Source organism: Gilbertella persicaria (genome assembly GCF_025201335.1).
Source record: "Gilbertella persicaria strain CBS 190.32 chromosome Unknown B0P05scaffold_23, whole genome shotgun sequence".
Lineage (NCBI taxonomy): Eukaryota > Fungi > Mucoromycota > Mucoromycetes > Mucorales > Choanephoraceae > Gilbertella > Gilbertella persicaria.
Genome location: NW_026251984.1, coordinates 218,876 through 244,847, shown reverse-complemented (window position 1 = coordinate 244,847; position 25,972 = coordinate 218,876). Strand labels below are relative to the sequence as shown.

The window sequence follows — 25,972 nt, the reverse complement described above, 5'->3', positions numbered from 1 at the left end:
AGTTGAAAAAAAAATATTTTTTTTTATTTTTCTCATCATTGATTGGCTCAAGTCATTTTTTGTTTTTTGGTTATTCTAGGTGTTACTTTTCTTTTTCGTTTGTGTGATAATGTCTTGTTAATAAAAGCAACAGAAGCTTCTGTATTCAAGTCAATGGCCCTAGCAGGATCAATTTGAAAAGGGGATCTCAAGTCAAATAATGTCCAATAGCGGAGTACAATCTATTCTATCAGTAACAAGATGCTATTGATTTTCCTTACCAAGACATCAGACTGGTGTTGATGTTCTGTTCCATTCAAAGATAGGCAGACACTTTTGTTAGCGCAGGTTGAATGGCCAATCAATTCCTGAACAGATTCATAATTATCAGGCCAGAAAGAAAACTGTTCGCTTAAAATAGCAATCACAGGCCGCTTGATTTGAATGTGTTTATCTGTCATCATCATCAAGGGTTGTGCCCATGGATCTAACAAAAGACCGCATTGGAACCGAGTATGAGGTTCATTGAGCATTAAAATCTATAGAGCTATCAATACCACGTCATACGTATCTATCCTTACGGTTGTTGCACCACCAAAACTATGGCCTGCCATGATCAATTGATCCATATTAAGTTTATGCTGAAACCGTCCCTTAAGAGAAGCATGGTCTAGACAATCCAAAGCCAGTTGGATCTCTGAGACTCGATAACGCAATTGATGATGTCGAAATCCCCATACTTCAGGTGGTACATTATCATAGGCAATCCATTCATCATCTCTTTTCGCTAGACTCGCAGATCCTTCTCGATGTTCAATAGCTGCTACCACAAAGCCATGACTGGCCAAATCAGCACATATACAGGAATAAATCAAACGGTTGCCACCCAAGCCATGCGAGAACACAACTACAGGGCAAGTCTTGTCAATCATGTCTGGGTCTTGATAGAATTGAGTCTTTTTGATAGACGCTAATCCAGAGAGCCAGTTGGATAGAAATGCAGGTAATTTAGCAATCTCACAAAGAGCTACAATATATGAATATCCTTTTGGATGTGCCACTATCTCTAGTTTACCTTTAGCATAAGCAGCATCTGGAATCCAGTTGGCTCTTGTGTCTGTCTTTTTGATTTTGGCTGGATAATACAACCGCATCAAGACAGACTTGGCATCAGAGCAACTATTGTCCCATTCCAGATCATGACATCCAACATCATAAGTGCCACTTGGAGAAGGAAAATTGGCTAATAACATGGCCATTTCAATGCATTGAACTTGTAAGACAGAAAGAAGAGATGAATGACTCTTTTTATAGGTCTAAATTATGCCGACTTGTGAGATAATCATATGAGCTAATAAGACAACAACAACAAACGGGCACAAATTCGGCGGCATCATGATGATGAATAAAAGAACCTTATTGTGCATAACGTCAAGTCAATGCATCGGCTTATATTTAAAAAAGTCTATCTTATATTTTTACGTAATATATAAAAAAACAACATAAAAGAGTAAGGGGATATTATATATATATATATATTAAGCCAAACCAGCATCCTTCATGGCTTGCAACAAAGTAGTACCCAACTTGGCAGGAGAAGGAGTGACTCGAACACCGGCATTTTCAAGAGCCTTGATCTTATCACCAGCACCACCCTTACCACCAGAAATGATAGCACCAGCATGACCCATTCTACGACCTGGAGGAGCAGTCAAACCAGCAATGAAAGAAACAACAGGCTTAGGAACATCTCTGGTCAAGTTGTATTCCTTCAAGAATTCAGCAGCTTCTTCTTCGGCAGTACCACCGATTTCACCAATCATGATAATACCTAACACATAACATAAGCAACTTATAGAAAAATTTTTTTTCTTCTTTACCTTCAGTTTCCTTATCTTCCAAGAAGACCTTGAGACAGTCAATGAAGTTGGTACCATTCAAAGGATCGCCACCAATACCAACACAGAGAGTTTGACCGAGGTTAACATCTGTGGTTTGTTGAACAGCTTCATAGGTCAAAGTACCAGAACGAGAAACAATACCAATTCTACCACGCTTCAAGATAGAACCAGGCATGATACCAATCTTACATTGTTCAGCAGAGATCATACCAGGACAGTTGGGACCAACCAAACGAGTCTTGTTTTGAGTCATCAAGGCTTGCTTAACACGCATCATGTCGTGTTGAGGAATGCCTTCAGTAATAGCAACAACCAAAGGAATTTCAGCTTCAATAGCATCCAAAACAGCAGCAGCGGCAGCAGGAGGAGGAACGTAAATGACACTGGCATCAGCCTTGGTTTGTTCAGCAGCCTATCAAGAATGATCAGCACACATTCTCTCTCTCTCTCTCCTCTCTCTCTCTCTCTCTCTTTCTCTCTCTCTTTTTAACTTACTTCACGAACAGAACCGAAAACAGGAAGACCAAGGTGAGTTTGACCGGCCTTCTTGGGAGAAACACCACCGACCATGTTGGTACCGTATTCAATGGCTTGTTGGGAGTGGAAAGTACCCTAAAAGAGTTATCTTATCAGTCAACATGTAGCATAACAGATCAAACTTACTTGTTTACCAGTGAAACCTTGACAGATAACCTTGGTATCCTTGTTGATCATCAAGTTCTTGTAGGTGGATTCATAACCACCGTTGTTAGCATAAGTACGACGAGCAACTAACATATCAATATAAGTTTACAACTCTCGCGTTTTTCGACTTTTTTTTCTCTCTTTTTACCATGAACAGTTGAACGTAAAATAGAAGAAGCCTTGGTGCTGAACATTTTTATTATTTTGTAAAGAAAAAAGAAAGAAAAAGAAAAAGAGAATTGTTGTAGGCTTCTTAATCAGGGGAAGTGACGTTCGAAAAAAAATTAATCATGATTAAAACCCACCCCGGGAAAACTCGGGCTTTCAGCACACTATTTTTTTTCTTTCCCAGTTTTTTCCTGCATGTGAAGTTTTGATTGGCTTCACACCATCGTGTTAAGCAAGCAAGGAAAAATAAGAGGCGCTTATTTCTCCTCTTTTTTTTATACATTTTTTCTTCTTCTTTCTATTCCACGTGAAGATGAGCTTTGTATTCAATAAAGAATTACCTCAATCTTCTCTTAAAAGTGACGATGGACAATCTTTACTCTGTATTGACAAGTTTGATAATCCTCCTCGAACATTGTATGATGAAATAGGTCAACAAGACAAAGATTTTTATCATCCTCAGGCAAGGTGTCGGTGAATTAAAATTTCTTTCTTTTTTTTTTTTTTATGTGTGTATTCATATGCTAACATTTATATATATTTATGTTAGTAAGCATGTATCCTTGAGTTAAGAATTACATAAAAATTAAGTTTGAATCTATATTAGACGGATATGGATTGGAAAAGTGTAGTCTACCGATTACAGATAGAGAACACAAGTTTGATCAATTCGCTTCATGAAGCAAATACCAACTTATTACAGTCAAGACGTGAGAAAGAAGATCTCGAGAATTTCATTCAACGACAAACGGAAACAACCGATCAGATTGTATCCCGACTAAGATCCAAGATGGAAAATTTAATGGTGAGTTATATCAGATAAGACATACCTCTATTGACACCTATCAGAAACAACAAGAGAAATACAGTCAACTATTAACGCAACAAAAGCTACAGACAACCGACTTGATATTTCAAAAAAACTATGTTTTGCTAGAGAATGAAGCTCTAAGAGAAAGGTATCTACAGTATGTCTGCTGAAAATAACATGCTCAATATGTATTAGTCAAAAAGAAATCCAAGCCTATTATGGTATTCAGCCTATTCAACGTCACAAGTCTTTATTATTTAAATGGCGTGCCTGTGTCTATGCAGTGATTGCCTTACAACGTTTCTTGTCTTTTTCAAATTAGCCAAATTTTTATTTCATAAAAGAGTGTTATATAGCTTCGTCTGTTGTAAAATAAGAAGAAGATGTTCTCTTTCGACCATAGTCCATATCCATAGAGTCTTCCATGGATACATTTGAACTTGATCTTCTTCTTACTTCTTGTTGTTGCTGTTGTTGCTGTTGTTGTTGTGACTGACTTGTACAATGACTTGTGCTACTATTATTCATATTTAAATGAAGATGGGATAATTCATGGTTCATTGCAGAAGAAGAAGAAGAAGAAGAAGAAGAAGAGGAGGAGGAGGAAGCAGAAGCAGAAGCAGAGGATGGATCAAGCAAGATATGTTGTTCATTATTTTCAGCACTGCCTGAATTATCTGCCAGGTCAGGCGTAGATAACCTTAGACGCTTGATATCATTGACATCATTGCTTGAAGTACGACGATGATGTCTTCTGGAATTATTTGTGACTTCTTCATCCAATGTATCTTCCATCGAAGACGAGCCACTAGCAGAGGATTCAAAGCGAAGATGATGGGGTTCTTGTGGTTGTTGGACTCGTTTCTTTTTTAATTTAGCGCCCAACGTTTCTCTTTCTCGTCTAGCCGCTTCTTGCAACATGACACATTTGACTTTATAATCAATATTAGCTGGGCTTTGAAGATACATGAAGAATTCAGATAACTTTGAAAAATCCCATTCTTTTGTGAATTCTCTCAAGAATCGCTCTCTTTGAAAACTACTGGTGGCTGTATACGGTGCAGACGATAAGACCATGGTAATCAATGTCGTTGTGTATTGCGTCGCCCAACTATGCGTCAGGTGACGTAAAAGATGTGCTCGCCGTAGGTCACCTAGAAAAAGAAATCATTGTTAAAAGGGGAACTAAAAAAAAAGAGAAAAGAGAAAACAAAGAAAGGGGGAGTATTTACCTGCTTCATCACACCAGTCAACGGTCACATGTCTTACTAGCGTACTAATACTCTCTAATCGCCAATCACTTATAAGCCATTTTAAGGCGTTGATAATGCGGACCAAAGGGTATTCATTTGCAATACGATGTAAATACATGGCTGTCACCAATACGTTTTCTTCTGACTTGAGCCAAGAATAAAAGGAAGCATCGTACAGTTGATCCATACATTTGATGTTACGATAAACGTCTTTCCAGTTATCTTCGTTTGAGTCTTTAAGAACAACAGGCTTGTTATTGGAAGGCGTGTTGGTGATATGAACTGAAGATGTTGTATCAATATTTGCTGTATTAGTGGTGGCTGGGATGATAGAGACATTGCTTGTATTATTGGTCACCAATGGATTGGTATCGTTATGAACTAAGACATACTGTTAAATTATTTTTTTTATAGATATACAAACTTACACTGATGTCTAGTAGATTTACTACCAGCCCATTCAGATATTGTTAAGCCATGAAGTGGAGTACGAGAAGGCAAATGAAAATCCAATTCTTGAGAAGAAGGAGATGTGGGTATATAATGTAAAAAAGGGGCTGTTAATAATGGTATGTCGCTCGTACTATTTGTTGTTGTTGTTGTGCTGTTCATTCAAAGACGATTTTTGTAAATAGAGTAAAAAAAAAAGTAAAAAAAAAGAGAAAGAGAGAGAGAAAAAAATTAAAGAAACAAAGAGAAGAAAAGAGAAAAAGAACCAAAGAGAGAGAGAGAGAGAGAGAGAGAGAGAGAGAGGAGAGGGAGAAAGAGAGAGAAAAAAAAGGAAAATTATTGTATTCAACCTTGCGGGTAGTGAATATTTTTTTGCGGACTTCATACTTTACAGATAGTGTAATTACTACGAATAGTGTTCTATACGAATTCATGCACTACTTCAACATTGTCAATAAGATTTTCAAGTAAGAACCTATGGATATCGAAAAAAAGAAAAGAAAAGTATTAGCAACTTTTTAGAAACAGTAAATTAGGAATGATATCATTAAAAGAACATAAAGATATTTTGAAAAGAGCCCGGACCAAGCCTAAAAACCTCTCAAAAAAGCAATAAAATGAGAAAGACGAACTTGAGCATGTTTGACTCAGAACCAAAAACAGCGTAATCAATTCCAGAAAAAGAAGATTCAGGTACAATGCAGAGATCCATGCAGATTCAACGGCCCTGAGCTAATACAAGAACGCTTAGACCTTGTAACTGAGCAAGGATTCTCAACAAGAAAAACAGATTTCATAAAAGAGATAGTCAAAAGAAATGCTCTGAAATGTGCCAAGTAATACAAATCTTATGCAAAGAAACACCTTCTAAGCCAAATAAAACGAGATTAAAGGGTAAGAGAGCTTAAGCTATGTCATACTGAGTTTTTCTGCAGCCCTTTTTTTTTGCCAAAAGTGCTGAAGCAGTGGTTTGGCAAGCAAAAGATACACTGCTTGACATGCTTCCTCAGATTGGACCAATTACTTTGTCAAGCCTTCACAAGTATCTTATTCCTTGTGTCTCGTTGGCTTTTAAGAAGCTGAAGCCTGTAATGGCAACAAAAAAGACTCAAATTACTTTGAAGAAGAGTGTTAGCATGGCTGAATGACAGTAGCATAGATTGGGACCAAAATTATGTCCTTATCAATGAGGAAGACTTCAACATGTCTATTCGCAGGAACCTTGGCTGGTTCAAGAAAGACATGTCTGTTCTATCTCTTGTGCCTTCAAACAGTAGAATTACAATGATCATTTTTGGAGCAATATGAGAAAAGGGTGTTATTGAGCTCATGCTTTGTAAGCCAAAAACTGTACAAAACAAAACTAGTGGAACAAAAAAGCATAAGAGAAACAGTAGAAAGGCTGATCAATCGTTTCGCGATGTAGGGCTGTCATCTTGTGATGGATAACGCTGCTATTCACAAGGTCAATGAAGTCCAACATGCAACAGTGCCTAGAGGCTATAAGGGTGTATGTCTTCCTCTTTACTCATCTTTTTTGAGCCCAGCTGAATTGTTTAGGTCTAGGATCGTAAAAGTTTGTCTTATTCTTGATGAAGCAAATAAGAAAATTACTCTTCAAGTCTGTGTACATTGAATAAACCATTCTTGATCATCTTTTGACAGATGCTTGGCCATTGAACTAATAATTTAAGTTGGTAAAATAAAATGTTTATATTTGAAAGAACTTGCAGTTTTTCTGACTACCAGGCACTAAAACACTTTAAATTTGATTGGCTATCCATTGAGTTATGTAGAACAATTGTCTTTACTTTTACTATTCTCCCTTAGTGTAAAGCCATGGAAGCTAGGCGTGATGGCCCCCCCCCTGCATGGCGTATGGTTGCCAGTTGTCATTCAATGTCATGATAAATGAGCAGTAAGTTCATTCTGAATCAGACATATTGGGATACAACAACCTCTGTTATTTCAATTTACTACTGGCACTTTACACTTTAACCTGAAAGAAGGGAAATATTTTATTCAAGACATATAAGAAAGAGAAACTCCAAACCTTTTTTTTTAGAGATGAACAAAATATATCTTGAACAGTTCATCTTAGTTTGCAATAAGCACATCACAATTTAGTTTATTAAAGTATTGAAGCTGACTATCCATTCATTAGTGACTTATTGGATCGTAAAATGGATCCATAAGTGGCTGTCTGGAATTATACCCATAGATTACAATAGCAAAATAAAGCACTCTTTTTACTTTTATCCTGGTACATACTGACAATATTATGATATACCAGCATTCTGCTGGAGGAAAAAGTTGCCTAGAAGTGACAAACATATTGGCTTATGTAATCTTTTAATTGTTTGGTTATTTTAAAGCTTTTTTATTTGATAACTGTGTGAAAGAAAACTTACTGATTGAACATAATCTACACAATCAAGATTTGCTATTTTAAGTATTTCTCCCGTCACCCACTTTTACTTCAAGTTCAATGACAAAACATACTTACTTTAGAACATCAATTCGTTCAAAAAAAAAAAAAAGGCTCGGAAGTAAGGGTACAGTTAATTGACGCGCATTCATTATATTCAACTTTAGGTGTAGTAGATATTTTTTTAGCAGCAAAAAGTGCCTAGTATCTGACAAGTAGTACTTTATTGAGTTAGATTGCCTTCTTAAAGAAAAGGCGTGTGTATATATGCAACTATATGGCAAGTGAAAAATCTATTTTATACAAGAAGGACAACAAAATGGTATTAATTAAGCCTATAAAGAAGCATGAGAATGCATTCAGCCATGAAGGGTTTTGATACTTACGTTCCCTTACAATACTTGCTACCGCAAAGACAAGGTATCTTATCTGCTTCAATAGGAAACTTGTAGTCATATGTAATTTCTTCACCAGGTTCAATATCTCGATTTGCATAAATAACAATCTTTTTTTGTTTATCTACAGTAATAATCTTGGCACTACAATTAGGCTACACATATATATATGTATGTTAATGAGCGAATATATACACATATTATAGACTTACTGCACAGCAATGGTTGATAAAACGAGCCACATTTCCACATTTTGTAGCATCGATCACTGTATCATCATCCACACGAAACAAATAACTACTACCAATACCACATCGTTCATATTTCTTTTCACGCTCTTCTGCCACTTGCTGTCGAATCATTTCACCCACGTATTCAATGACCATATCATTTGCATCAATATGTTCTTCTGCATACAGTCCCCAGTCGTGAATAGGTGATTTGGCAAACCGTAATTGTTTCTTTCGACTCTGTAATTGATTGAATTTAAGAATATCTGAATCAATTGTTTTTTTCTGCATTTCCATGCCCACAACTAATCGTCGATTATTAACGCGGGTTGCACGCGATGAAATACGTGTTGTGTCTGAAGGAATATCAATGACTGCTTTGTTTCTTGGTAAATAAGTAGCCTTCATGGCATCTGGGATCTTGTAATAGCCCTGGGCACGGGCACATCCTCCTCTAATAACATTTGTCACTGGTTCTATAAAACAGTCAATCAATAGCCCTCATATCTGTATTTTTTTTCTACCTTCTAATGAGATGCCTGCTTTTTCCAGAAAAACAGCTCTCAAGAACCAGTAATCTTCAGGATCACTGATTTGATTAAATGGATCCCATTCTGGAGGTTCATTACTCTTTTCAGGCAATTCAGTCAATTCCTCTGAATCTGAAGAATCTGAAGCCAATAATTCTTGCTCAATGGTTGCTTGATCCACTATTTCTTCTACTACCTCTTCTTCTTCCTCTTCTTCTATACTGCTGTACTTGGACAAATCTTCTTCAATAACTTCATAAATACGTTCTGGTAATGGTGGTCTGGCCAGTTTGGTCTTTCTTTTCTTTATCGTTTGTTTCTTTTGCTTCTTGGGTGAATCATAGTATTCACTGGTATCATCGTCACTTAAAGCCCGCTTCAACTTTTTATTTGCTTTCTTTGTAAGCGCTCGTTTTCGTTTGCGTTGTGAGATATCATGTTCTACAAAATCATCTTGATCTAATCCATTCATTTCTTCCATTTGTACATCGTCTTGTTCTTGTTGCAACTGCTTCAAAAAGGCGTCGTGTTCATCCACGCTACTGTCATCACTGAGATAGTCTCGAAGACGTCGTGGGCGATTCTTTTCTGTATTAGATTCGACTTGTTCCTCCTCTTCTTCTTCATCTTCCATGCCTGAATGATATTCTCCTTCTTCAGAACTTGAAAACATAGGTGCATCATCTTGCTCTTTGGGTTGTTCTTGAGGAAGTTCTAAAGTAGATTCTTTTCCATTCTCTTCTGCTTCCTCTTCGTCCTCTTCACTTTCTTCTGGAAATGTTGTATATTTGGCTTTTTTCTTTTTAAATCGTGGCAGTTTGCTAGTATTCAAGATAGATTCAATCACTTGTGTTCCAGGCAATTCTTCTTCTACAGTCGCTTTAATTTCAATCTTTTTGCTAGATCGATTTGTCTTGTGATAATCATGAATAAACGGGCCTGCGATACGATTCTTCAAATCTTTCAAAAAGACGTCTGCTAATTGCTTAAAGAACAAATCGTGTGCAGAAATGGGTGGTTCTACAGTCGAATGTCCATTTGTTTGAGGCTCTTTAGGTATATTTAACGTTGATTTCTCTATGGTGTCTAACGTATTATTTACAGATGGATGTCGAAGTGTAATGTAGAGTTTATATCCCATCACTTGTTGATCGTTGGTTGCATCCAGTGCCTTTTTTGCTATTGTCAGTGAGTCAAACACAATTAACCAGTCTGCTTCATCATGGTAAATCTATCACAACAACTCTTTTTAATCATCTTTTTAAATACAAAACAAAAAAAGGGACTCACATCAACACAATTGTAATAATAAAACAACTTTCTTAAGTCTTCCAAGACGCCTCTGACAAACGGTAAACATTTCCTTGAAATGGCTAAAATAGGCCTTGTTGAAGTCGTTGACTTTTCTTCATAAGGTGGCCTATCCCAATAATCGCTTTGTTTTCGTCTATTGCTTCCATGACGCCATTCTGATTCATTTTCCCATCTTGGATAATAGTTTCTGTCTATACTTCGACTTCGACTTCTGCTTCTACTTTTGTACCGTGAATCATGCGAACTCATACTTGGACTACGATTCCAGCGTGAAGGACGGTGATGAGGTGAGTCCATATGAGGACGATAACGAGCATAATGAGGTGGTGGTGGTGGTGGATGGTATCGAGAAGAGGGCCGTTCATCTCTGTATTTGTAGTCGTCATAATAGTCCCTGCTGCTGCCATTGTACGAAGATCGATAGTAATCATCACGGGGAGAATAACGGGCATAGCGACGAGCATCATATCGATCCCATTCATTCAATTCACTATGATATGAATCATGTCGAGATTTATGCTGTGGTGTGGTAGATGTGTGATTGGATGTTCCCTTTTTGGGGTCTGTATTAGAAGCATCTGCAACAGCCAATTTTAATTTCTCGCCTATTGTCTCTTGTTAATCATGCCCCATATACATAGCTTGTATTACCTGTTGCATCAAAGCATACTTTGACATGTTCAGCTGAGCCCATTTGACGTCCATTACCCTTTTCAACAGCAAGACAAGCTGCTGCATGACCATCGTTTAATTCGTCAGAAGTAAATGAAACATGAGCAATACCCAAAGAACCACCTGTGGTAACACATTTGACAATTTCCACGCTGGATACTTGACCGTAAACTGAGAAATAAGTCATGATTTGTGATTCTGTCATTAAGGGAGATAGACCAGATGCCAGTACTGTCGTAGGAGGCTTTGGTCCAACTGAATGCTCATCAAACTAACATAGTGTCAATATGCATTCAACATCATACTGTATACCTTGTAATTCACTTCAAGAAGGTGTCTTTTATAAACATATCGATGTTTACTAAACCCTCGCTCATACAACTGTTTGTCTTGTCGAGGATCCCGGGGAGTTATGACCTAGAATAAAAAGTAAGCAAGAAGAGTATAATAGTGTTATTAATATTACGCGATCACCCTCATACTCGTATTGAGCTTGAGAACTTGTTCTTAAGCCTTGAGTGTCTAGTTCTGGGTCATATATACACTTATAGTTGCGAGGACCCCTTCCAGTTGTATGTGAAGACCTAAAAAGATGTTTAATTATGGAATTCATCCATCATTCTCTTACCATTTTGAATCCATGGATAGATTCAAATAAAAGAGAAAGAAAAAGGATAATGATTTGTCAAGAGAGAAAGAAAGAAAAAAAAATATACTGATTAAAGGGGTCATTTGCAAATTAATGTTAAGTCACATTTAAATTGATTGTCCGGTCGTTTATGCCTGCGTATAAGTCAATTGATATTTATTCATGCCACATAAAGCATTAAAGAGACATAGGGCTTTGCAACAGTCAAAGCTTAAGCTCAATATCACACCATTGATTTGTTTCCCATTTCTTTTTTTTGCTGATTTTTATATACTTGGTTAAATTGTCTTTAAATTGGTTATACAAGTTGAGGTAGCATAAATTATATCATGATTTTGCTAAGAATGATAACCTTTCAATTTGAGATAAAAGATTTAAACAGAAAACACTTTGGATGCTCTAGAGATTATTGAAGCTGAAAGAGCTGTAGCTGTAAACCTTTTCATAATCAAAAATGTGAAAGCGAAAAAAAAAAGAAAAGAAAAAATAGCTTCCTAAACTATTTAAGCAGTTGACTATGTTTTATTGTTGCTTATGACATTTATCTCATTGACGTATGCATTGGATATTCTACTGTTTAAAGAGGATGTAAAAAGCGTGCACATAAAGAGAGTATTAACATGTTTTATGCATCAAATACCTACCAACTATGTTTACTAACATTCATGGTACCTTTGGAGTTGATTTGGACAAAAAAAAAAGCGACTTGGAAAACTTGGCCAAAATGACCGTTCAACCAAAGGGTATTACTCATGAAAATTGCTCATTTGACAACCATCTAGATGACCCAAATCATCTAGCCCATACTTGACCTCTTCTGTTTTTACCTCAATTATTTTCTTTATTTTTATATTATAACATTTTAATTTGCGCCCACCTCTTGACAATGGTTTACATTCGTCTACGTGGAGCAATAAATAAAACACTTTAAAAAAATTTGACAACCCTTGATCTTCTTTTTGATGCTACAGAATGAAAAATAGAGCTATCTACACGCTTAAGTACTCAAAATGTGCTTCAAAAGCTCTAGTTTTTGACTAATGTGTTTGCGTAACAGTTGTACTATAAAAATGGCGAGATATCAGTGGAAAACATTGTGAACATTTTTGCACGTTTACTCAATATTTTAGCTGCATAGTTGTTGTGTTCTCTGTATCGAAAGACTTAGAAAGCAAAGATCTACGACTTTTATCACCATGTCAAAGTCCAATAACTGCTTCTTCATGCAGTTCTCAGCAAAAGCTTGATTTTGATGCCATCCATTTCGATCTCCGTACAATGACATCCAGTATGTCCTATGTCCATTTACTCCCGCATTTACATTAGGAAATGCCTATGTTTCTACTTTTATATGTTCTTTGGCACTCAAAGCAACACAGAATGCTTTAGAGAGATCCATTGATAACGCATCTTATATGACATCTAGAGCGAAAACGCTCAAAACGCAACTTAAATGCACCAATCTTTGATGGGCCATTACTCGATAACCGCGCTATCAAAATAGCCCGCTTTTCCGTTCCAAACATGTTCTTTTGAGCCCAAAAATCGAATGGTACCATTGGTTTGGCTGTTGTGTGAGATTATTGTTTTGGCCGGTGGGAGACCCACGGAGGTCCGTGAAGATGGAAAAAAAAAACTCGATCAGAAATTTTTGGAATGATTCAATGTAGGTCTGATCCAACCGGAATGAGGCTAGATCATGACTAGGTACTTCCAAAGAAAAGAAAGCGAGTTTAACAAGTCAGAAAAGCCGACTTAATTTGAGCATTGGCTTCAAATCCGCGTTCAAAGTCCATTGTATACTGTAATTGATAGAAGAATGACCTTTTTTTTTTTTTTTTTTTTTTTTTTTTGGTAATATCTAATAGCAAACAAGCTCTAGTTTCTGCATAAATAGATGCGCACAATATGCTTCAGTAAAACTTATTATGATACTTAGCACTTTTGATGATAAAGAGGGCAGCTTTGGACATAATTTACAATGTTGTTGTTATTTTTTTATTTTATTTTTTTGTATCAAGTGATTACTTTATTTATCGAAATTGATCTACATATTAAATAACTGATGTTCGGGCAAAAACAGATTGAGTGGCGCTGATGGGTGCCATAACTCCTTGTTAGAGATGCATCTGTAGTGGTACCTCCAGAGCACAGTCAAACCATTTCCTAATATCTCTAAGGTATTTGAGGGCAGCAGTTTGCTGGCTTCGTCTGCCAGCAAAGTAAGTGCCAGCCATGGATCACTAGGAACTTCAAATTGAAGATCCAGCTGGCGCAATTGATACGAGATCATATGCTATAAATTAACTAGATAGAATAAAATGAGAGGTGTGCCACTGTTACGAATGGGAAAAAAGGCAAGGGAAGGATTATAGTCTTATGTATACTTACTTTTTATCTGCAAGCGGCTGTAAAGAAGTACGTGTTTGTTTTAAGGTATAGTAGGCATCAAAGGAGACGTTTCGAATGACAAATCCCCAATGTGCTTTCCATACTTGTGAGAGGGCGGTAATGAAAATGTCAACAACGGTTGAATTTTTCTTTTGTGAGTAATCTATTCTTAAGAAGTCTAGTGCAGTAAGTGCTTGGATGACATCTTAGACAGTTGTTGTAGGCCAAAGAGATTCGAAAATGAGATTATTCCAGAAAAACTTCTTTGGTGAACAGCATAAAAGGAGATGTTCATTTTTAAGATGAATTATGCAAATTGGACAAAGAGGCGAGGGGAACGTATCAGGAATTACAGAGTGAGAAAATTGTCTTGTAGGTAATTTGGAAACAAGGAGTCGGTACATCATGTTACGAGCAACTGGTGAAAGCTGAAAGATCAGAGGTTTTCCACTTTTTGTTGCCGGAGTTTAAACATTTAAGCATGTATATATATTTTGGTAAATCCTTTACATTCATGAGCATCACAGCGTAAGTGATGGAAGATTTCTTCCGTTGAATGCAAAAAAATTTATCAGAAGTCTAAGAATTCTCTAATAATTGAAAGAAAATTTGACTAAATCTTCACTCAAATATGAAAGAAACATGTAATCGTTTACGCTGGGTGTAGGTTGCTATGATTCTCTATGGTTGCTATGGTTATCGTAATCACTCTGCAGAAACAGGGGATCTGGTTAAAAAGTGATGGTCAAGAGCATTCAAGAAAGAGACTGAATCATTGCTGTTGTCATTTGGGAAACAAAGACGTTGTCGACGACTGACTGTTTCTTTACACATAGGATATTTAGCTGCCGCTTACTTGATTAGAGTTTGCTGAAATTTATCCAATTTCAAAGAAAAAGAAAGGGCTAACAGCTTGGAGAGCAGTATCACTCGCTGGCTGAATAAACTTAGATGCTGAACCATGCTTTTCTTATTCTATTTTTCTGGCCCAAGTATAAATTTTAGTGTTCAAAACCTCTTTCTAAAGATTGTGACAACTTTACAAAAAGGGTAGCTAGAGCGATGAAAAAAATTACGGAAGACTCGTATACCTCAGGCCTTCGTGATCAGTGTGAAGGTCTTATAAAGAAAAAAAAAGCATTTTCAAAAGTAATAGAAATACCAACAGGTATGCCGAAATTACAAGTATGCCATTTGTGCATTCAAAAAATATTTTTTGAAAAATAATAAAAACTACTTTTTTAAAACGAAAACTACTGTTTTAAAACAAATCAAAAATATTTTCTGCAATGACAAAAAAATAAAAAAGTAGAAAATTTCTGATCTTTTGTTTAAAATTAAGAAAAAAACCTTGATTTTCAATTTTTCTGTTTTAAGATAAAAAACAAATCTACTAGGCAGTAATCTCTTTTCTAAACCAAAACACTGGAATTACTATTTGGTAGACTTGTTTATTAATTTAAAACAAAAAGTTGAAAAACAAACTTTTTTTCATCAATTTAAAACAGAAAAATTGGAAAATCCCTATTTTTATTTTTTATTTTTTTGTCATTGCAGAAAATATTTCTGTTATAGTAGTTTTATTTTTTTAGGTACACAAATGGCATACTTGCCATGTCGGCATAAATGCTGGCGGAGATTGAAATAAACAATAATTTGAGGATGATACTGAAAAGCAGGCAACAGTCAATTACCAACTTGTAAACAAACCAGTGGTATAAATATGCCCACATAACAAATATTCTTTTGCTTTTTTCTTTTATTCTTTTTTTTTTTTCATAATTCTTGTAATTGCAAGAGTTAGCAAAAGTAAGTTCAATCTGTTATGAAACCTTTTTATTAAATAAAATAAAGCTATTGCAACAAAAGAATTAGTGACCACTTAAAACCCAAATATTATTAAAATTCAAGGGAGAGACAGTCTGAAATGACCTAAGCAATTAAAAACTTGCAAAAGAAACTCGTAAACGCCAGGAACTTTTCATAGAAAGTGATAAGCCACTGAGGATGATCCTTGGGCTAAACTCTATCCGGCGTGATTAAATAAAGGGACTCGAAAAAACAGTGTCGGTGCTTGAAACAGCTAACCCTTCTCCAACTTATCTATTGTAAATTATGGGTCCTATCCAACTATGACAGTCTTTGGTGAAATACCTCAGACTAAGGTTGCCGAGATCGGTAACAAACTGCGCATCCCTCATATACCGAGGATCAGCTCCCAAAACAACGCGGTTAAGTGCGTACCTGAAATCATCTTCAAATCGCATAGCTTTGAATCCGAGATGTTGAATCGCAAAGCAGCTAGCATTGTTAGTCAATCACTTACTACAGGCTCTATTTTGTTCACCTTTCCTCCTGGTACTTTTGTCAATCATATTGCGGCTTATAAAGCGATTCAGGATACCTTTGGCAAAGTTGCAGGATTTCAACATCTAAGTGGCTACACTCCCAATCCAAACAAACAGAATATGCTGATCGAGGCACGATTCGAATCTAAGGATTCCAAGCAGAAGGCTATAACGACTGGAATCACCGTTAGAGAGCGTACATTTTTGGACACTCCTACCAGGGAAAACACGGTCAAAAGCTTTGTTCATGTCGCTCTCACTCTGCTTCATATCCCTACCAGCGAGGAACTGTTGACAGGGCTACAGCAATCGCTCAGACATTATGGCACAGCTCACCAGATCAAAAAGTTTACGTGCGAAGGTTTCTTTGATGGAAAGATCAGTTTCATCATTGACACACAAACAGCAGCTCAAAATAAGGATGGCAAGGCCATTGAGATTAAGGATTTGACTCGACAACTGTATCTCAGTTACTGGGATAAGCACGCACCAGCCTCTTTTAAGGGTGCTGCACCAATTTGTTACTACTGTCGCCAAGCAGGACATGTTCGTCGCAATTGCCCTACTTTGCAGGCACAGGTGTGTTTTGAATGTGATGATAAGGGTCACACACGACGATTTTGCAAGGCAGACTCAGGCTCGAAAGATGATTCTACCTTGTTGGCTGAATATGAAGCAGTCAAGGATAAGGCAGCCCGTCGCAAGGCACAACCAGCCCTTGGAGAGAAACCGTCTGTGCCGGTTTTCCGTCCTGATGGTTCGTCTCGCTCTCAATGGGCCTCAGATACAGTGGCAGTTCATATGAATCTAGATTCTCCCGTGGTTGTTTCTCAGGATCATCATACAGACGAGGAGGAACACATTGAGAAGGAGATCGAGTCCCGAGGAATGGAGCTGGATTCAATGGAAGGAGAGCGCAACAGTACTGAGCCAGATGCGGCACACAAACCCAGTGCTGATGGCCATGAGGCCTAATGAATAGTAACCACATTAGAATAGGCTCTTTAAATGTTCGCAGCATTTTCAAAGAGTCATCACCAAAATTCCGTAAGGAGTTTCTATCACACCTCAAATCACGCTCCTTAAAAATCGATATTCTTTGTATTCAAGATGTTTTTGCCAGTAGAAGCTCCCCATTCACTGATTCACACATTCATAAGTTCACCAATTTCATTTTTCCTCAATTCTCTACCTATGTTACTCAATATTGCGCTATTGTTTGCCTTAATACGCAGCTTTCCATCAAAGACGCAACTACTTATATGGATGGACGATGTATTTTTGCGAATATATACAACCGGAACGACAACTTTGTTTGCTCTGTGGTTAACATATATGCGCCAGCGGTGGAGGAAGCGCGGCCTCATTTCTATGACTCTTTATTCACAGAGGTCCCTTTCCTCCAACCTTCTTATGAAGAAGCTCAACCAACTTTTATCCTAGGGGATTTTAACACCAATTTCCGCGACCGCACCTTTGTCAGGAAGCCACTCGTTGCTCCATGGTTTGATGGCTTGTGGGCCAATTACTCAGACTGTTTCCCAGATGGTTTACCTACTTTTACTAGTGCCGTTCACAAAAACATTCGCACCACAATCGACTATGTTTATGCAGATACTAGTCAAATGCCAAAAATCACTAATTCACAGATTCACCACCTTCCGTATGCTTGGACGGATTATAGTCTTCTGACTGTTGATCTATTGACGTCAAAAACATCCTTTGGTCCTGGATCCTGGCGCTTCAATCCAGTTCTACTATTCAACAAGCATTTTCTCAGTTTATTGGATTGTACGATGACCACTTTTTTCTCTCAGATAAATGTGGATATGCTTCAACTTGCAATCCCAGATACGAATAATCCTCTACCTGCTAATTCAACTCAAGTGAATTTTGATCCAGAGCTGGCCACTCTGCGACAGAAAACATGGGAGGACTTCAAATTCATGATACGCAACTTAGCACAATCATATTCAAGCAATTCGAAAGTCAAATCCAAGCACCTTCTGATACAACTTCAAAATAGAAGAACACAAATCTTATCAGCTATAATGATGGATACTACATTTACTTCGTCTACTAGTAGTATTTGTGGTTTGATAGAGGAAAGTAACTATCACTTTTTTGTTGATTGCCCGGTTAAATGGTCATACTAGCAACAGGTATTGACTTCTGTCCAACTGGATTGTCAATTTGAAGTTCCTAGTGATCCATGGCTGGCACTTACTTTGCTGGCAGACGAAGCCAGCAAACTGCTGCCCTCAAATACCTTAGAGATATTAGGAAATGGTTTGACTGTGCTCTGGAGGTACCACTACAGATGCATCTCTAACAAGGAGTTATGGCACCCATCAGCGCCACTCAATCTGTTTTTGCCCGAACATCAGTTATTTAATATGTAGATCAATTTCGATAAATAAAGTAATCACTTGATACAAAAAAATAAAATAAAAAAATAACAACAACATTGTAAATTATGTCCAAAGCTGCCCTCTTTATCATCAAAAGTGCTAAGTATCATAATAAGTTTTACTGAAGCATATTGTGCGCATCTATTTATGCAGAAACTAGAGCTTGTTTGCTATTAGATATTACCAAAAAAAAAAAAAAAAAAAAAAAAAAAAAGGTCATTCTTCTATCAATTACAGTATACAATGGACTTTGAACGCGGATTTGAAGCCAATGCTCAAATTAAGTCGGCTTTTCTGACTTGTTAAACTCGCTTTCTTTTCTTTGGAAGTACCTAGTCATGATCTAGCCTCATTCCGGTTGGATCAGACCTACATTGAATCATTCCAAAAATTTCTGATCGAGTTTTTTTTTTCCATCTTCACGGACCTCCGTGGGTCTCCCACCGGCCAAAACAATAATCTCACACAACAGCCAAACCAATGGTACCATTCGATTTTTGGGCTCAAAAGAACATGTTTGGAACGGAAAAGCGGGCTATTTTGATAGCGCGGTTATCGAGTAATGGCCCATCAAAGATTGGTGCATTTAAGTTGCGTTTTGAGCGTTTTCGCTCTAGATGTCATATAAGATGCGTTATCAATGGATCTCTCTAAAGCATTCTGTGTTGCTTTGAGTGCCAAAGAACATATAAAAGTAGAAACATAGGCATTTCCTAATGTAAATGCGGGAGTAAATGGACATAGGACATACTGGATGGTATGTTGACGATAAATACCCACAAAAATCTAGTAGCCACTGTCAGCAGAAGTTATGTAACCGTCTTATTCGATGTTGAAGGGTTATTTATCTATCTCTTTTTAATGTATGAAACTGAGCACTGTGAATTTCAATCCAAGAAAGCCTTTTGATATTTAGGTCTACAATTATGGTTGCTTGTAGGAACTTTATGCTAATAACAGTCAATATGAATGAATACCTTCTCATACTCCTTGCCACAAACAATGTTTGTTAATAACATGAGATATTTAGAAACGCAAATAAATTAGCTGCTATATTCTCTTTGAAAGTAGCTTGCAATGCCCTGCCAAGTTCAAACAAAGATACAAAGTTCATTTAAGCCATAGAAAAAAGAATCAAGTGCTTATTATGTTTCTAGTAAATGAACCGATGCTATTGGAACAAATGGACTGCAGAATACCCATGTCTGCCTAAAGACCTGTAATCAAGAAAAAAAGCTTATAAAAAAAAAAGAAAAGGTAATAACTCATCATGATAGCTTGTGATTAGTATTAATTGTGTCATTTTGAATAGGTCCTAAGGAGTCAAAAGGTTTTTTGTTTGTTGAAAACCGAGGCCTTGGTACTGGCTCAAGGATAAAAGGGCATAAACGATATGGAAGTGTAAGCTACTCGGTAGCGCAAGTATTGTACGCATCACAACGAATATAATACGTCCCAGACATGTATCTTTTGTTTCCAGAAATTAGCCCACTCAGTGAACAGAACCGATAAGGGAACAAGAACAATGAAAGGCGCTTTCTGTTGCTTAAATAAGGACTGTATTTCCGTAAAGACCAAGAAAGCAACTATGTCTCGTGAGCGATTATCAGCTCTGGCGATTGGTCTCTCTGCAGTCTTGTTCCCCACATTTTTCCATAAAACTTAGTCAATACTACACTGAAGATGATCTCAAGCAGTTCCTAAATCGAAGAGTGCGTAAGGTCGATGATAGTTCTGCTACTATCAATATGGATGGTAAGTGGCAACATGTCTCTAACGGTCTTATCGTTGGTGATACTCTTTGAGTGACTGCGGTGATTTGAGTATTTATCTCATCAACTTTGCTCAGGAAGATAAACAACGATCTACGCAAGCTTTGAGAGTTTTTTTTGACCTTCAGCTATGGTTTGGTTCGCTTCGCTTTAAAAAAAGACTCATTGTAAAAACAATATTCACGCTAAGGATTGCTGTAATAATGAGTTCGGGGAAACATGAAGATTATTGGAGACCTGGTATATGTTCCGCGAATTCAAGCTCAGAGGTACGTTATAACGAAGTCAAGGCCAAGATGGCCATCAATAACAACAAGGCCTCATTATACTATGACTTATATCGGCTGACCTGTTTCAGAAAAAATTCCAATAAGAAGCTCAAGAAGACAGGCACCGTGAACGCGCAAGTTATTGGGGTTCCTGTTTTTTTTTACCTTTTTCGAAGCGATGAAGGGGATTCCATAGTATGATAGAACTCTCCTCCTTCTTGCTCCCAAAAAGCCTGGAGAAATTTAACCTTTCTTTAGAGCTGTTGTTAAAGCTTTACGACATTCTGCAAATCTACAAAATATTCTGTATGAAAGAAGATGAAGATAAAAAAAATAAGCACAAATTATTTGTCTACAATACCATTAGACTTTGTTAAAGGACTGCTTAACAAGAAGTCAGCAAAAGGTTCTTGTTGTAAATTGTACATGATGTAAATAAAATTCTCTTTTTCTTTATCGTTTTGAACAAATGATATCCAGCATGCACTATCCAATTACTTTCTATCTCAGTCTACTTTATTCACTTTTAGCAATACTTCATGTTTAGTATTTTTAATGTCAAAGTATCAGTGGAATCAGATGATGATATAGCATCATATTTATCACAATGACTTGATAACAATCAATATAAAAAAGATCTTGAGTACATTTAATGAAAAGCTTCTTTCCATATCGACCTGCTATCTCTCTCGAAGTTATTTTTCAACTTCATGTCTCTGCAAGAGTACAGCTGATTGATGTGCATCCTGGAACATAGAAGGGAGGAGGACACAAACAAACAAGATAAGAGTTTATTGTATAAGTGTTTCTTATAGTTTAGTAGAAGGTGTACTACCATATCTTGGAATACTCTTTTGACTTGACCTTGATCCTCTTGCAAAATAACCTGAATTATAACTGTTGCTGCAACTTCCCCCTGCTCCTGTTCCTGTTACTCCACCTCCTGCTGCTGATCCTATGGCTGCTTCGCCATAATGACTATGTAACCAAGCATGATGGTTATTTTGGCTGGCCAATAAGACCATATGCGCTTCTTCTTCTCTTGCCTCGCGGTCTATTTTATAAGCCAACAGAACTGAAAATAACAGCATGATCAACTTGAACACACATGATGAGACAAACATAATTTAACTAGTTTTTTTTTTCTTTTTTTCTTTACCTGTTCAATCAACAAGACCAAAATACCAATCTTCACATATGTATGCCATTGTTGAAGCCATATCAAGATAGAAGGTTTGCATCCCATATTCACATTTAGCATGGCAGGGCATGTTTTTGGAATGGATCTGTCTTGTATTGAACAATAACCACAACATTGCATACTAGCAAAGAAGTGTCAGCGAATACCTCAAAGCATAGAATACATACAATTCCTCGAGATTTGTTAGGAATCGAGGGTCTTGTTGACTAAAGAAATCCCAAGCCATACTAGCATAGGTATCCAATTTGATCTATAAGCCCCTATTTTTATTGTATATCTTTGTAATGACATGCACCTTTTTTTTTTCTTTACCTGTGATTGATACATAAATCCCAAAACACCTGGATACAAAGTGAGTTTTTTTTTTTTCTATCAAACTGTCACTTACTTAATTCGAGTAAAAATGTCATAGCTGTGATACTGTTGTATGTATTTAAACATCCTGTGTGTTTAAGATGTGCTCCAAAAAAACCCATAAAACTAGTGAAAGTCATGCATCCACCCACAACAAAACATATGAAAGAGACAGTGCTACTTATACGAGAATGAATAACATAGGCACCTAAATCCTATCAAGTGAGAAAATTGAAATCATTTTTGGTTGTTGTTTACCAAAGAAAATGATACTAAGGCCCACAAACTAATGTATTTCATAAGCTCAAGTCTTGTTAAATGCTACTTGCCATAGTCAACAAATTGATATAGATAACATCTTTACGTAATGTTTTAAGGTGTTTATGAGCTCTGTTTTCCATAGTATATATGTACAAAGAAATAAAAAAAAAAAAGGAGAAAAAAAAAAGAGAAAATAGTAGAAATTGAAAATACGCAATCTTTTTTTTTTTCCTGGGAGATCATGCGACAAAAAAAAAAGTTTATAGGTAACCATTTACTTTTAAGGTTCTTTTACCATAGATCACTGTATTTAAGGTAACTGCACCAAGCAAAGCCAACGGGACTGGTTTCATGGATTTAAGAGCAGTTTTTGCATTAAGAAATGACCAAGAAAGACACCAAGCTGACCATGATAAGTGTCTATCTATCTCATTGTCTGCACTTACCTGTAGCAATACCAGATCCATTTTCAGAATCACCTACATGAATCACATAGCTATTTGAACAATTAATACTATTGTTATTATTGTTATTATTATTATTATGATTATTTTACCCTGCTCCTCCAAAAATAGCTGAGAATGCCATGGATTGAAACATGGATGGAACACCGGGTGATTTCTTGACAGCAAGTGGTAATGCTGCTAATGCTATCCTACATTTAGCTGTCTTGTTCTGCATATCATGACTTACTTGCTGCAGAAAGTGCCCATATAGGATAAGGGGAATATGATTGTTTATCAATCCATGTAGTTGCTTCTTGTTGCACTTTTGACATTAAAAAAAAAAATTGAAAAAAAAAGGAGAGGGAAAATAAAAAATAGGACTTTGTTTTTTTTCAATATCAATGTCAAACTATGAATGTAGTCTACAAGGGATCCTTATTGGACATGAACAGAAAGAAAAGTTAATGCAGAGACTTATGGGTCTTTGCGGTAATGATGCTACAAGTGAACTATTTGAACACGAACTTGTGTTTGTTCCTTCAAGTAAGCATGTTGTCTTTTTTCTTTTTACTTAATTATTTTAGCACAAACACCTATTGGACCAGCACGTAATGATGATGTTGTTCTTCGACTTCAGTCCAAGATAAACAATCCAAAGGAAATGTCTATTAAATACAGGCAATGGTATTTATGTATGCAAGGCAATCCAGAGCCTCAACGACAACGTACAGTCACTGTACGGCCTATTTCTCGCGTTCAATTGTCTGGGGATATCTTTCGATTCATGAAATCATTAGGCTATAGGTAGAATGAATTGTCCTCCTCATGGCTTCTTACTCTTTTTTTTTTCTTTTAGTTTCTCATTTGATGTGGTCAAAAAGGGACACATATTTGCTTATGATAAAATACTAAAGATCACTGTATCGCAGCTATTCAAAGTAAGAATATATCACATAACGTATAGTCTAAGACTTTAGTTGAAAAAAATCAATGTGGAAACAGCCACGCTTATTGGACAAGAAGACATGTGGATGATTGAACTCACAACAATACCAGTGCCTCAAGAACAAGTCAATCAAATGCAAGATCATTTAAACAAATTCAAAAGTCTGCTTATAGGGTAAAATAAGGCCGTATATTTTTATATGACCTAACTGTTTATTGTAGTGTAGTGGATTTAGAATATGTAGACACAAGAGCATTACAAAACAAGATTCATTATACAAATTGATCTTTTTATTATTATTATTATTATTAAATGTGAGTATAAAGTGTATAAAGTATATATATATATATATATATATATAAGTGCTTATTAAAAAGAAAAAAAAAAAGAAAGTATATAGACAAGAAAAGTTAAGTACATTGTATGGTTTAAGCAGTAGTGGCAGTGATTTCCATATCAGTCAAGTTACCACGAAGCGCTTGTTCAATCTCAAGTGATTCAAACAAACTCTTGAAATTACCAGCACCAAAGCCATTATGGTTATTACGTTGAATGATTTCAACAAAGACAGTAGGACGGTCTTCAAGGGGACGAGTAAAAATTTGTAAGAGATAACCGTTTTCATCATAATCAACAAGGATATTCAAGCTTTGCAATACATCTAAATCTTCAACAATAGGACGCTTAGCAATTTTGTTATGAACAGCCAATTTTTCACGCAATGTATCATAGTAATTGGAAGGAATGGTCAAGAAATCACAGCCTCTGGCCTTCATGTTGGTCACAGAGGTAATGATATCAGGTGTATTGATAGCAATGTGTTGTACACCAGCACCACCATAATGGTCTACAAATTCTTGAATTTGAGACTTCTTTTTACCTACTGCAGGTTCATTGATAGGCACCTTGATACGTTCTTCAGGATCAGCCATGACAACAGAGCGAAGTGCACTGTATTCAGTAAAGACTTGCTTATCATCCACAGACCAGAAACGATGGAAATCAAAGGCCTTTTCATAGAAATCAGCCACAGGGTTCATTTCACCATCGCCTTGGTTACCCACTACATGGTCAATGAAACCCAAAGGAACATGGGGCAAAATAGCATCCAAGGGATCCTTGAAGCGAGGGTCTTCAGCGGTACTTTTGAATCCAGGTAAGAAAGCGCCCTTGTAGTTTTTACGTTCAATCAATGTGTGTTCAACATCACCATAAGTAGCCAAGGTAGCCATGATAACAGTACCATGTTCATCTGAGAATTCTTGAGGAGCAGAGAGGGATTTGGCACCACGGGCAATGGCTTTTTCATAGACAGATTTGCAGTCCTTGACACAGAAGGCAATGTCTTTGACACCATCACCACGACGAGCAATGTCTTGAGCCATTTGGGGATTAGCTTCAGGACGGGTAGGACTTTCAAACACAAAGACAGCATCGCCTTGCTTCACCACATGAGAAGCTACATCTCTGTTGCCAGTTTCTAAACCTCGGTAAGCAACATGCTTGAAGCCAAGTCTTGTACAGTAATAAGAAGCAGCTTGCTTGGCATTGGAAACAGTGAATTTAAGATGGTCGAAACCAGAATAAGGGTTCGTAGCTTGAACATCAGTTGCGTTTAATGAAGGAGCCTACAACATGTTATTTGAATTGCTATTATGATTCTCTTTTTCTTACCATTGTATTGTAATAAAAAAAAAAGAAGAGTAGGGAATAAAGAGAAGGAATAATAATAATAAAAAAAAGAAAAGTCTTTATATAGAAATTTATGCCAACAGAACTTCATTCCCACGACTGCCACACAGACAAAGCAAGGCATTGGTGTCATTAAATGCTGAAAACCGAACTTGTCATATTTTTTATTTTTATTTTTATTTTTATTTTATTTTGTATGTATCTCTCTGTATGCATACTGCCATGCAATGTTTGTATGAACTAATTGTCCTCTCAATATTTACAATAAACAATGACGAATGATTTCCTTCTTTTTCTCTAAAAAAAAAAAAAACTCCTGAGGACCGTGATCGCCTTTCCGCAGATAAGCTTCATGATTTTATGCATACATTTCTCACGGGGTTTAAGAGGAGGAAGTCAAAAAAAGCACATTAAAGT

General features: G+C 36.6%; 10 protein-coding genes across 10 annotated transcripts; 3 read left to right on the top strand and 7 right to left on the bottom strand.

The window, feature by feature from the left end:
• Nucleotides 1–2: 2 nt before the first annotated feature.
• On the bottom strand, nucleotides 3–1,435 carry B0P05DRAFT_544566 (platelet-activating factor acetylhydrolase). The gene is made up of 3 exons (XM_051578545.1): nucleotides 561–1,435; nucleotides 261–518; nucleotides 3–221 (listed from the first exon to the last, which is right to left on the bottom strand). The coding sequence occupies exons 1-3, from the start codon at nucleotides 1,236–1,238 to the stop codon at nucleotides 48–50; spliced, it is 1,110 nt and encodes a 369-aa protein (XP_051434222.1). The 5' UTR covers nucleotides 1,239–1,435; the 3' UTR covers nucleotides 3–47.
• Nucleotides 1,436–2,955, bottom strand: B0P05DRAFT_544564 (succinyl-CoA ligase subunit alpha). Its single transcript, XM_051578544.1, has 5 exons — nucleotides 2,713–2,955; nucleotides 2,544–2,650; nucleotides 2,376–2,492; nucleotides 1,860–2,292; nucleotides 1,436–1,810 (listed from the first exon to the last, which is right to left on the bottom strand). The coding sequence occupies exons 1-5, from the start codon at nucleotides 2,756–2,758 to the stop codon at nucleotides 1,518–1,520; spliced, it is 996 nt and encodes a 331-aa protein (XP_051434221.1). The 5' UTR covers nucleotides 2,759–2,955; the 3' UTR covers nucleotides 1,436–1,517.
• On the top strand, nucleotides 2,956–3,909 carry B0P05DRAFT_544558 (uncharacterized protein). Its single transcript, XM_051578543.1, has 4 exons — nucleotides 2,956–3,195; nucleotides 3,340–3,537; nucleotides 3,582–3,691; nucleotides 3,739–3,909. The coding sequence occupies exons 1-4, from the start codon at nucleotides 3,046–3,048 to the stop codon at nucleotides 3,863–3,865; spliced, it is 585 nt and encodes a 194-aa protein (XP_051434220.1). The 5' UTR covers nucleotides 2,956–3,045; the 3' UTR covers nucleotides 3,866–3,909.
• B0P05DRAFT_597289 (uncharacterized protein) lies at nucleotides 3,892–5,408 on the bottom strand (the record flags this gene model as incomplete). Its single annotated transcript, XM_051583151.1, has 3 exons — nucleotides 3,892–4,697; nucleotides 4,776–5,177; nucleotides 5,225–5,408. 3 exons carry the CDS (start codon nucleotides 5,406–5,408, stop codon nucleotides 3,892–3,894), a joined length of 1,392 nt encoding a protein of 463 aa, XP_051434219.1.
• Nucleotides 5,409–5,899: 491 nt separating this feature from the next.
• On the top strand, nucleotides 5,900–6,304 carry B0P05DRAFT_511300 (uncharacterized protein; the record flags this gene model as incomplete). The annotated part of the gene is made up of 2 exons (XM_051575611.1): nucleotides 5,900–6,140; nucleotides 6,182–6,304. A coding segment is annotated over one exon (187 nt), but the record flags the coding sequence as incomplete, so codon positions are not given.
• Nucleotides 6,305–7,871: 1,567 nt separating this feature from the next.
• Nucleotides 7,872–11,498, bottom strand: B0P05DRAFT_544550 (uncharacterized protein). The gene is made up of 9 exons (XM_051578542.1): nucleotides 11,444–11,498; nucleotides 11,282–11,399; nucleotides 11,128–11,232; nucleotides 10,795–11,086; nucleotides 10,120–10,748; nucleotides 8,824–10,060; nucleotides 8,282–8,775; nucleotides 8,061–8,224; nucleotides 7,872–8,009 (listed from the first exon to the last, which is right to left on the bottom strand). Exons 1-9 carry the CDS (start codon nucleotides 11,455–11,457, stop codon nucleotides 8,000–8,002), a joined length of 3,063 nt encoding a protein of 1,020 aa, XP_051434217.1. The 5' UTR covers nucleotides 11,458–11,498; the 3' UTR covers nucleotides 7,872–7,999.
• Nucleotides 11,499–21,282: 9,784 nt separating this feature from the next.
• On the bottom strand, nucleotides 21,283–21,908 carry B0P05DRAFT_127142 (uncharacterized protein). The gene is made up of 2 exons (XM_051573008.1): nucleotides 21,491–21,908; nucleotides 21,283–21,401 (listed from the first exon to the last, which is right to left on the bottom strand). The coding sequence occupies exons 1-2, from the start codon at nucleotides 21,777–21,779 to the stop codon at nucleotides 21,364–21,366; spliced, it is 327 nt and encodes a 108-aa protein (XP_051434216.1). The 5' UTR covers nucleotides 21,780–21,908; the 3' UTR covers nucleotides 21,283–21,363.
• A 750-nt stretch (nucleotides 21,909–22,658) lies between these two features.
• B0P05DRAFT_544521 (altered inheritance of mitochondria protein 19) lies at nucleotides 22,659–23,264 on the bottom strand. Its single transcript, XM_051578541.1, has 4 exons — nucleotides 23,165–23,264; nucleotides 23,028–23,121; nucleotides 22,918–22,967; nucleotides 22,659–22,874 (listed from the first exon to the last, which is right to left on the bottom strand). Exons 1-4 carry the CDS (start codon nucleotides 23,247–23,249, stop codon nucleotides 22,732–22,734), a joined length of 372 nt encoding a protein of 123 aa, XP_051434215.1. The 5' UTR covers nucleotides 23,250–23,264; the 3' UTR covers nucleotides 22,659–22,731.
• Nucleotides 23,265–23,318: 54 nt separating this feature from the next.
• B0P05DRAFT_471357 (uncharacterized protein) lies at nucleotides 23,319–23,725 on the top strand (the record flags this gene model as incomplete). The annotated part of the gene is made up of 2 exons (XM_051574611.1): nucleotides 23,319–23,460; nucleotides 23,502–23,725. 2 exons carry the CDS (start codon nucleotides 23,319–23,321, stop codon nucleotides 23,723–23,725), a joined length of 366 nt encoding a protein of 121 aa, XP_051434214.1.
• Nucleotides 23,726–24,198: 473 nt separating this feature from the next.
• B0P05DRAFT_544516 (4-hydroxyphenylpyruvate dioxygenase) lies at nucleotides 24,199–25,570 on the bottom strand. Its single transcript, XM_051578540.1, has 2 exons — nucleotides 25,538–25,570; nucleotides 24,199–25,491 (listed from the first exon to the last, which is right to left on the bottom strand). Exons 1-2 carry the CDS (start codon nucleotides 25,538–25,540, stop codon nucleotides 24,292–24,294), a joined length of 1,203 nt encoding a protein of 400 aa, XP_051434213.1. The 5' UTR covers nucleotides 25,541–25,570; the 3' UTR covers nucleotides 24,199–24,291.
• Between the last annotated feature and the right edge of the window lie 402 nt (nucleotides 25,571–25,972).

What these genes read in the sequence shown, in the direction of transcription:
- B0P05DRAFT_127142 (XM_051573008.1), bottom strand. Translation starts at nt 21,779, where the DNA reads ATGTTTGTCTCATCATGTGTGTTCAAGTTGATCATGCTGTTATTTTCA. An exon ending in AAAGAGTATTCCAAGATATG is followed by an intron (nt 21,402 to 21,490) that starts GTAGTACACCTT and finishes TCTATGTTCCAG; the next exon opens with GATGCACATCAATCAGCTGT.
- B0P05DRAFT_544550 (XM_051578542.1), bottom strand. An exon ending in TTCTTGAAGTGAATTACAAG is followed by an intron (nt 11,087 to 11,127) that starts GTATACAGTATG and finishes ACACTATGTTAG; the next exon opens with TTTGATGAGCATTCAGTTGG. An exon ending in TTATCAACCATTGCTGTGCA is followed by an intron (nt 8,225 to 8,281) that starts GTAAGTCTATAA and finishes ATATATGTGTAG; the next exon opens with CCTAATTGTAGTGCCAAGAT.
- B0P05DRAFT_544558 (XM_051578543.1), top strand. Translation starts at nt 3,046, where the DNA reads ATGAGCTTTGTATTCAATAAAGAATTACCTCAATCTTCTCTTAAAAGT. An exon ending in AAGATTTTTATCATCCTCAG is followed by an intron (nt 3,196 to 3,339) that starts GCAAGGTGTCGG and finishes AATCTATATTAG; the next exon opens with ACGGATATGGATTGGAAAAG. An exon ending in AATGAAGCTCTAAGAGAAAG is followed by an intron (nt 3,692 to 3,738) that starts GTATCTACAGTA and finishes AATATGTATTAG; the next exon opens with TCAAAAAGAAATCCAAGCCT.
- B0P05DRAFT_544564 (XM_051578544.1), bottom strand. Translation starts at nt 2,758, where the DNA reads ATGTTCAGCACCAAGGCTTCTTCTATTTTACGTTCAACTGTTCATG. An exon ending in TTTACGTTCAACTGTTCATG is followed by an intron (nt 2,651 to 2,712) that starts GTAAAAAGAGAG and finishes TTGATATGTTAG; the next exon opens with TTGCTCGTCGTACTTATGCT. An exon ending in GGAAGATAAGGAAACTGAAG is followed by an intron (nt 1,811 to 1,859) that starts GTAAAGAAGAAA and finishes GTTATGTGTTAG; the next exon opens with GTATTATCATGATTGGTGAA.
- B0P05DRAFT_544566 (XM_051578545.1), bottom strand. Translation starts at nt 1,238, where the DNA reads ATGGCCATGTTATTAGCCAATTTTCCTTCTCCAAGTGGCACTTATGAT. An exon ending in GTTTTGGTGGTGCAACAACC is followed by an intron (nt 519 to 560) that starts GTAAGGATAGAT and finishes ATAGCTCTATAG; the next exon opens with ATTTTAATGCTCAATGAACC. An exon ending in AACACCAGTCTGATGTCTTG is followed by an intron (nt 222 to 260) that starts GTAAGGAAAATC and finishes CTGATAGAATAG; the next exon opens with ATTGTACTCCGCTATTGGAC.
- B0P05DRAFT_544521 (XM_051578541.1), bottom strand. Translation starts at nt 23,249, where the DNA reads ATGTCAAAAGTGCAACAAGAAGCAACTACATGGATTGATAAACAATCA. An exon ending in GCTATTTTTGGAGGAGCAGG is followed by an intron (nt 22,968 to 23,027) that starts GTAAAATAATCA and finishes TTGTTCAAATAG; the next exon opens with CTATGTGATTCATGTAGGTG. An exon ending in TGGATCTGGTATTGCTACAG is followed by an intron (nt 22,875 to 22,917) that starts GTAAGTGCAGAC and finishes TATCATGGTCAG; the next exon opens with CTTGGTGTCTTTCTTGGTCA.